Source organism: Hipposideros armiger, unplaced genomic scaffold, assembly GCF_001890085.2.
Source record: "Hipposideros armiger isolate ML-2016 unplaced genomic scaffold, ASM189008v1 scaffold_307, whole genome shotgun sequence".
Classification (NCBI taxonomy): Eukaryota; Metazoa; Chordata; class Mammalia; order Chiroptera; family Hipposideridae; genus Hipposideros; species Hipposideros armiger.
The window spans coordinates 1,555,514-1,565,476 of record NW_017731657.1 but is presented as its reverse complement, the minus strand read 5'-3'; the positions used below and the strand labels follow the sequence as shown (position 1 = coordinate 1,565,476).

The following is a 9,963-nucleotide window of genomic DNA, read 5'->3' as shown; positions in this document are numbered from 1 at the left end:
CGGGGGCGGCGCAGCCGCAGCCGCATCGCTGGTGGAGGAGCGCGCGGCCGCGAGCAAAGGAGGGAGGGAAGGAAGGAAGAGAGCGAGGCAGGCAGGCAGGCGCGGGGGTCGGTGACTGAGGCAGCAGAGGGAGGCGAGAGCCCGGCAGCCGCTTCGCGCAGTGTTTGCTGCGCGGGCTTTTGGAGGGGGCGGCCGCTGAGTCGGCCGAGGAGAAGCGGGCACCAGCGGCGTTGGTGCTGGTGCCTGGGGGCGGGGGACTGGGGAGGCAAGAAGGGGGGTCGCTGCGGTGGTTCCCTCGCTGTCGCGCTCTCCTTGCCTTTCTACCCGCTCGGTGGGCTCCTGCCGGCGTCTCCCTCGCCTCTTGGGGCCCCGCTCCCCGCCCCCCGCGGTATGTCTTGATCCCGAGCAGCGGGTTTCATGGGGCTCCTCAGGATTATGATGCCGCCCAAGTTGCAGCTGCTGGCGGTGGTGGCCTTCGCGGTGGCGATGCTCTTCTTGGAGAACCAAATCCAGAAACTGGAGGAGTCCCGATCGAAGCTAGGTGAGGAGCAGAGCCACTCCGGGCTGAGTGAGCGGTGTGGAAGGGGCCGGGCCAGGGAGGTGTTGCAACCGGAGCAAGTGGGCGTTCGCCTAACCTGAGGTCTTGCTCGGGGCAGGAGGCTGAAAGAGGTTGCAACGAGAGCTGGGGTTGGGGGACATCGAGAGCACAAGCTGCAAGCACGGTGAATTAAGCTTGAGTGACGTGCTGGGCTCGCGAGGTCGCGGGGCAGAGGCTGCAAGGTTGGGCTCGGGGCGAAAGGGTTACCCCCAAAGTAGGCATTCCACAGGGAGAGGAGAGAGCGAGAGAAGACCGAACTCGGTGGGGAGCGGGCACTGCTGGAGGAGACAGAAACGCCCAGCCCGTGTGTTCTCTTAGAAGTCATCCAAAAAGCCCGGCAGTGTGAGACGACGGGTATTCCCAATTTGAGAAGTGGGCACCTGGAGACGGAATCTTTTGGGAACGGGGAGGTTCACTAAGGGATAGATACGCAGAAATGGAGGGAGTTGCTAGAATGATGGTGAGTGAAAGAAATACGCTGTAGTGAGTTGCACTCTTGTGCTGGGGGCAGCAAGGGACCACACAACTGACAGAAGAAAATAGGCTGCCCAGGTAGGACCGGAAAGCAAATAACAGCGCTTCAGCGAGGTACTGAAACGAGGCATCCAGGCGTTTAAATTGTTTTTTAGTGGAGCTAAACTTATTAACATTTCGGGTTCAGATAAGGATATACGATATATGTGCACTGCTTCGCGGCAACGTTGATGTGAATTTGGAAGAGGTGGGAACACTGAAGGGGAATTATTGAGATTAAAGTTTATGAAAGGAAAAGTAAGAGTATGCAAAAAGGTAACCATATGGCTAAGTACCTTAAGGAGTTAACAGTGCTTACTTTAATGGGAGAAGAGGTCTGAAGTACAAAAGTTGGAGTGTGGAGTTATGAAAGACCAGAAAAATGCACAGATTTAATAGGTACTTGCAATTTAGTAGAGAACTTTGGCTTTTGGGAGGAGCTTGGGATGGGGAGTTAGTGTTAAAAGAATGTCAGCGAAGCATTTTGATTTAAAAAGGAAAATGACACTTAAAAATCAGCTCAAGAGGCTGTAATTTGAGTATGGAAAATTAATGCGAAGTATTTTTATCCATACACTTTCACCTCAGCATCATTTTAAATACTTTTTGCGATGCAAGCAATAAAATACCAGCAGCAGTATAATTTAGACTATGAACAGCTAGATGCTGCTGTAGGTGATGATTAGTATTTAGGAAAAATGTATCAGAAAACAATTGTAATATTACCAGTGGTAGCTGACTATTTGTGGTTTTGGTAGACAAAAGCCTTGGAGACATTTTACAAAGCTGTGCATCAAAGAGCATCAGATCTAACTGAAGTGCAACTAAAGTCCAAGAGGAGCTAAGGATAAATTCTAGTCCTCAACTCTAGGGTAAAACTTACCCTGTACAGTTTTGAAGAGATATCAAATTTATTTACTATGATTTTATTAATATATGTCTTATATGATGGAAAAAATATTCACTCTAAATGTTGAAGGTTGGCCAATATGCTTTTTCTTTTTGTTTGGATCCATTTAGCAGCATTCAGGGTCATATTCTAGTCTCATTAATGACCCATCTTTACAGAAAAAGAAGACGACTCCTACAGAAATTTGAAAGTTATATTAAAATTAAAATTTGTACTTATTCTTTGTTGTATTACTATATGGATTTCTTAGACACATTACAGTGGGTTAGGGTACCTCAGTTTTTTATTTTCTTTCCTTGCCTAACATTTTTCTTCATAATACTTGAAAGTGGTTTCCACAGGCACAACCTGAATTATTTTAAAAAGAGAGTTATCTGAAGATCTAGAAAGCCACAGGTAGAAAACAATGTTTTTTTTTTAATTTTTAATTTTTTACAAGAAATATACCTTTAAATTGCATCAGAAATAATAAATATGGATCAAACTAAATAATTCTCAAAAATGAGCCAAGAAAAGGAGCCTCAAATACAAAGCACTTGAAGGAACTAATAATTCTCTGGAGATGCAAAAACATATCAAATTATAACTTTTTATCAGCAATATTTTGATTTAAAAAAAAAGCCTTATAAAAGACAGTACTAAAATAAATGTTTCCAGTTAGTAATATTCCTTAGGAAAGGAAGGCAGAAGAAGGAAGTTTGACAACCAGACTCTGTATTAGGCACTTTCCTATGTGATAATTCTTATTTGATCTTCTAAGAATACCATAGAAAGCCATTTTTACAGATGCAGGAACAGACTCAAAGATTCTATAACTTGACCACATAGCTAGTAAGTATCAGAACCAGTGTTGGAACCCAGGGATGTCTGATTTCAAATCAAGGGTTCATTTAAGTATACCAGGCTGCTTGAGACTTTATATTAGCTGCTTGAGACTTTATATTAACATTACACTAAGATTTGGCAGTTTGAATAGAATTTTTAAACTGTAATACCAATGTTTAACAGCATTTATTGCTAAGAATGAATATCATTTTGAGAAAATCCAATTTCTGACACAAAGGAATTGGTTTAGTGTAATGTCTGGCCCTTGTTTATATCTGTATAATGAACATAATTATATTACCCAATGAAGCAACTGAAATGGATAGCTTATTTCTGCTACAGGAAAAATAAAAAAATCCATGGTTGTTTTCTATAAGTATAAAATCACAATATTAAAAAGCATGCTTTATTTTGGCATTAGAAAAACTATTAAACATTTTTGCTCTTAAAAGTAGTTTTTGTTTGTCTTCTTTGTTGTAGAAGATTCCAAAGAATTGTATTGTTTGATAATGCCTTACACACCTTGATTTGAGAGTGTTTTGATGGTGAGATCTCTAATAGAGCAATAGATGAGTTCAACACTTGGGAAATCAAGTATATAGACAGGAATGATACAGTTTTTTTTTGGTTTTGTTTTTTTTTAATGAATATGGGATCGTGGTATACATATTACTCTGAATCGTCCTTTCTTTTTCATATAATACTATAGACATCTTACCAAGTCAATACATACACATTTGACTTATTCTAATAGCAGTGTAATACTGCATAGTATGTGTGTATCATAAATTATTAAGCTATTTATGTCAATAGTGGACATTCAGTCCACCCTCCACCCTCACCTTTTTTACTTCTTTTTCTTTCCTTTCTTGCTATTATAAAAAATGTTACAAGAAACATCCTTATATGCCTATTTAACTCCTATGTGTTGGTATTGTTTTCACTAGGATAAATTCTATCTGTGGGATTGCTGGGACAAAGGATATATGTATTTCATAGTTTAATAGATTTAAAAATCTGTTATTTTCCAAAAGGTTACTGTAATCTACACTGCCAGCTCACAAACACTGAATGCTATAAGCTTTTAATTTTTGCCAGTCTGAAGCTGTGAAATGATATATTGTTGCATTAATTTACATTTCCTTAACTTCTAATTAGGTTGAACATCATTTACTTGTTAGTTCAGTTTCATTTGTCGATTGGGTGGTTTATCTTTACCAATTTTTATTTTTTTTAATATTAGAATTAGTAATCGTGTATCTGTCATATGTTTTACATCTGATTTTCTCCAAGTCTGTCATTTGCCCTTTGACTTAATGGTGTATTCTGCTTATACAGAAGTTATAAAATTTATAGTCAAATCTATCAGTTTAGGCAAGTACGTTTCTTATGTTGCTTAAGAAGACTTCCTTCAACCGAGATTATGTACATTGTCTATATTTTGTTATAGTATTTTATAATTTTTGTTTTTTTACATTTAGCTCTTTAAAGCATTCATGTTTCTAGAGATTTATTGTAATTTCTCTGTAAATAGCCACTTAGGTAAAGATTATGTTAATAAAGAATCCTTTTTTTTCATTGTGTGTTACAGCTCTTCTTTTATTCATATAAAGTTTTTGTATGTTCTTGGATCGATTTTGGACTCTATTCTTTTCTGCTAATCAGAGATTCTTTAAACCTCAAGGACCCATAAATAGGCTTCAAGGCATCCATGCATTCTCCGAAATTATTGGGTTGTCGGAAACGTCATGACACATTTTTGCGATGAAAAACATAGAAAAAACACATCATAACTTTTCTGACAACCCAATATATGCATAGCTTTCATCTGATTTGCAAAGGAGTGTGAGATTATTTTAATGGTAAGAATCACTGATTTGTGGTAGATGGTTCATATTTAATGGAGTGTGTTTTTGTTTATTTGCTTTTAGTATTAACATTACAACATGCAGTTTATGAGTTACATTTAGGATACAAGCACATTAGTTATGAAAAAATTTCTTAGGCGTGTTACATTGAAAATACTTCATTTTATTAAAATGTATACTTAATTTTCCTAATGAGATGGAAGATGACATGAAGTCAAAATGAAAACTGTTGCTTAACTTACTAGTTACTTAGCTGTTTACTTAGAACTGTGCATGTCAGAATTTGTTGCTTTTTTACAAAGTAGCTCTTTCTGAAGCTCAAGAGAACACCTGTTGCTAATGCTGACTGATAGAATAGTGCAATGAAACCTTTGTTACATAAATGTTAGAATTATGTGCTTGATAATTTATTTTCTATAGGGCCTAAGAATTTAAAATATTTGTTGTTCATATGCCTGCATAAGCTTATAAATGCTTTAGGACATAATCTTTTAAATAAGGATAGTAATTCAGTATGGATTATGTAGCCATTTTCATTGGTGAAAATTATGTTACTCAGCAGCTTATTAACCCTGCTAAATTAATGAATTAACTCTAGGGCCAAAGTTGAGACTGCTGTTGGGAATTTGGTAGTTTTTACAAGTGCCTGAAACCATACAACAGTACCTTTAAAACGTTTCCAAGAATGATAGATTTCTCTACTTCTGAAATTGTTTGAAAACCTCACAGTAGTGACTGTTTAGAAGACTTTGAATAATTGGAATGTCGTTATTCTAGAATTGCTTGTTGTTGCCTTACTTATATGAGTCCTAGCTAGAATATCTACTGCTGTGGAGTTGTTACCGGAAACAGTTGATCTCAATTAAGGTAATCCCAGGATGTCCGTCTTCCACTTTGTTGAGCCTTCTAATAGCTTTTTGATACTTAACTGAAATGGAAATAATAATGAATATTCAAACACTGCTCTCCAGAAAGACCACTTTTAGAAGCCCTTATAGATGGACTTTATAATCATGGCTCACTGTAGCCTAATTATTTATAAGTATCTGTATTTATGTACCTTATAACTGTATTTATGTACTTTGTAACTGTATTTATATACTCTATTAACTATAGATTAAGTGCTTGTTGGGCACTTGTGCATTTGATCCTGCTACCTCACCTACTTAAAGACATAGTTCCAGAAGTTTTCCCTCATTCTCCTCTAATCATAATTTCCTCCCTTTCTGCTATTATTCTCATTAGCATATTAACATGTTATTCTCCCAACAACAACAATAACAAAAAACCAAAACAATACTTTCTTTTGACCAATGAGCAATTTTTTTTAAATTAAAATTTGTCGGGGTGACAATGGTTAGTAAAATTGCATAGGTTTCAAGTGTACAAATCTGTAATACATCATCTATATATCACATTGTGTGTTCACCACCCAGAGTCAGTTCTCCTTCCATCACTGTATATTTGACCCCATTTGCCCTTATCTACCACCTCCCTCCCTCCCCCCTTACCCTCTGGTTACCACTAAACTATTATCTATGTGAGTTTTTGTTTCTTTGTTTGTTTGTCTTGTTCCTTTGTTGCTTTCAGTCTTATATCCCACATGTCAATGAAATCATATGGTTCTCGACTTTTTCTGTCTGACTTTTGTTTGTTAGCATTATAATCTCAAGATCCATCCATGTTGTCACAAATGGCAGTATTTAATCTTTTGTGATGGCAGAATTGTATTCCATTGTGTATATATACCACATCTTCTTTATCCAACCATCTATCGAAGGACACTTTGATTGTTTCCATGTCTTGACCATCATAAATAAAGCTGTAGTGAACATCGGAGAACATATATCTTTACAGATAAATGTTTTCAGATTTTTTTGGGTATGTACCCAGGAGAGGGATTGCTGGGTCAAAAAAGCATCAGATTTGTATGTAATCACAAAAGACCCTGAATAGCCAAAGCAATTCTAAGAAAAACAAAAATAATGCTGGAGGCTTCACACTCGCTAACTTAAGCTTGTACAACAGGGCAACAATAATCAAAACAGTATGGTATTGGCAGAAAAACAGACATACAGACCAATGGAATAGAATCGAAAACCCAGAAATGAACCCACATAAATATGGTCAGATAATTTTCGACAAAGGAGCCAAAAATATACAATGGAGAAAAGATAGCCTGTTCAATAAATGGTGCTGGGAGAATTGGAAAGCCACATGCAAAAGAATGAAACTAGACTGCTATCTGTCACCTTGTACCAAAATTCGCTTAAAAAGGATCAAAGACCTAGACATAAGCCCAGAAACAATAAACTGTGTAGAACAGGGGTCGGCAAACTGCTGCTCGCAAGCTACATGCGGCTCTTTGGGTACATACATGTGGCTCTGAAGTTAAATCGAAAATGAAAATGAAACTCATAGTTTCATTTATAAAAATTTTAAAGGATATTCACATAATGGTGATTTCATTTGTTTTATGGCTCTTGAGTAATTTTTGAATTGTAAGAGACAGGATTGGCTCTTCTGTCTCAAAACATTGCCGACCCCTGGTATAAAAGAAAACAGGTACTAAACTTATGCACCTTGGGTTCAAAGAGCATTTTATGAATTTGATGGCAAAGGCAAGTGAAGTAAAACTACATCAAACTAAAAAGCTTCTACACAGCAAAAGAAACCATCGACAAAACAGGCATCCAACCGAATGGGAGAAGATATTTGCAAACAATGCCTCTGATAATATCCAAAATATATAAGGAACTCATACAACTCAACAACAAAAAGACAAAGAATCCAATTAAAAAATGGGCAGAGGACCTGAATAGACACCTCTCTAAAGAGGACATACAGATGGCCAATAGTCATATGAAAAGATGTTTAATATCACTAATCAGAGAAATGCAAATAAAAACCACAATGAGCTATCACCTCACACCAGTTAGAATGGCTTTTATCAACAAGACAAACAATAATGAGTTGGAGAAGCTGTGGAGAAAAAGGAACCCCCCTACACTGCTGGTGGAAATGCAGATTGGTGCAGCCGCTATGGAAGGCAGTGTGGAGGTTCCTCAAAAAATTAAGAATAGAATTACCAATGAGCAATTTTTAGTCTTTATCTCACTTGACCTGTCAAAATTTGACACAGTTGATCACTTCCTCTTTTTGGATAGACTTTCTTTACTTGGATTCCAAGATGCCATTCTCTTGGCTTTCTTCCCAACTCACTGGTCATGTCTCTGTCTCCTGTGTTAGATTCTCCTTTTTCTCCTCAAAACAACTTAATGTTAGAATACCCCAGGGATCAGTTCTTGGAACTCATCTCTGTTTACTCTCATAGTTGGTGATTTATATGTTGACAACTTCCAAATATGTATTTCTAATTCAGACCTATTTCGTAAACATTAGATGGATGTAATTAGGTGGCCCACTTGAAATTTTCTTTGAATAATTGGTAGACTTCTCAAACTCAGTGTTCAAAATGGATCTTCTGATATCTCTGTCTAATCCTAAGAGCCTCACCTCTTCTAATCCTAGTCCATTTTATCTCTGACCTTCCCTGTCTCAGTTGATGGCAACTCCATCTTTCCAATTGCTAAGGGTTTACTTGACTTTTCTTTTTCCCACACCCACCGTCTAATCTGTCAGAAAAAGCTTGTTAGCTTTACCTTCAAAATATTTCTAGAATATGACAACTACTCAACACTTGCACTATTATCACCCTAATTCAAGACACCATCTCTTCCTTGGATTACTGCCATGTCTTAACTAGTCTGTCTCCTTCCACATTTGCCTCCTTACGAACTATTCTTAACATAACAGCTAGAGCGATCCTTTTAAAATGTAAATCAAATCATGTCACTCCTCTGCATAAAACTTTTTAGAAGCTTCCTGAATTAGAGTAATGCTAGCTGTTTTTAAAACAAAGTCCACAATTTATTGGCTAAACACAATAAATGACTTTAATTCTCATTCATGTATTAGGTTATCGTTTTGAGAGATGACTTTTCTCTGATTCAGGGACTTGGATGCCTTCTGTCATGTACTTCTGCCATCCCCTCACACTTCAGAGTTCTCCGCTATCAGCCTAGGGAAGAGACAAGACAAAGATGAGGAGGTTCCCCATTCTAAACTCTGGCATCTTTTACCTTCAGTTTATTGATGAGGAGTAGTCTCCATCTATATGCAAGGAGGGAGGCTGGGAAATGGGGCTTTTAGCTTGCAGTCAACAGTTACAACTGTCTACTATGGAAAGGGGAGCAAACATTTGAATTTTTTGAATCCTTTTGAATAAATACTAGAATTTATTTAAGCTTGTTTTATGACTCAGAATATAGACTGTCTTGGTAAATGTTCTGGGTGAGAGTGAAAAATGTGTATTCAGTTTTTGGGTGGAGTATGCTGTAAATGTCAGTTAGGTCAGGTTCATTGGTAAAGTTGTTCTTGTCTTCCATATCCTTGATTTTCTTTCTGCCTGCTTGTTCCATCAGTTATGGAAAGAGTGGTTTTCAAGTTTCTGGTGACAACTGTAGGTTTATCTATTTCTCCTTAATGTTCTGTTACTTTTTCCTTAATGTATTTTGATGTACTGTGACTAGGTGCATGAATGTTTAGGAATGTCATGTCTTAATTAATTCACCCCTTTTTAATTATGAAATGACACTCTTTGTTCTTGGTAATAGTCTTTGCTCTGAAACTACTTGGTCGGATATTAATATAGCCACTCTAGCTTTCTTTTGACTAGCATCAGCATGGGATATCTTCCCATTTTTTGTGTCTTTTTATTTAAAGTAGATTTCTTATAGGCAGCATGTATTAAATATTGGGTTGTTGGAAAAATCATGAACGCATTTTTGTAACAAAAAACAGAAAAATATGTCATGACTTTTCCGACAACCCAATAGTTGGGGCTTCCATCCAACTTCACAATCTCCTTTGTAAGTGGGGGTATTGAGAGCATTTACTTTTAATGTAATTATTGATATGTTTGGGTTTATACTCATATCTCCTGACTTATTATTAGCTTTCTGTTTTTTTCTCTTTTTCTGCCTTCTTTAGGATTAACTGAGTTTTTTTTTTTTTAAGATTTTTATTGGGGAATTGGGGGAAGGGGAACAGACAAGTTGCTGACCTTTTGTTCTTCAGTCTAGTTGTGGAGGACGTTGCTTCATTGGCCCAAGTTGGCTCTTTCCGGGCGAGGCAGATCAGTCACTGGCTTCTGGACGGCCACTCACGGCGGCTGCTGGCTGCTCATG

The 9,963-nt window shown here is 37.5% G+C and overlaps 1 protein-coding gene across 1 annotated transcript in view; it reads left to right on the top strand.

Annotated features, from left to right (window-relative positions):
- The first annotated feature begins 37 nt into the window (after nucleotides 1-37).
- HS2ST1 (heparan sulfate 2-O-sulfotransferase 1) overlaps nucleotides 38-9,963 on the top strand; it is a 183,263-nt gene continuing 173,337 nt past the window's right edge. Inside the window, exon 1 of the mRNA XM_019659916.1 lies at nucleotides 38-541. Coding sequence (XP_019515461.1) covers nucleotides 418-541 — 124 coding nt within the window. The 5' untranslated portion in view covers nucleotides 38-417. The remainder of the gene's footprint in view (nucleotides 542-9,963) is intronic.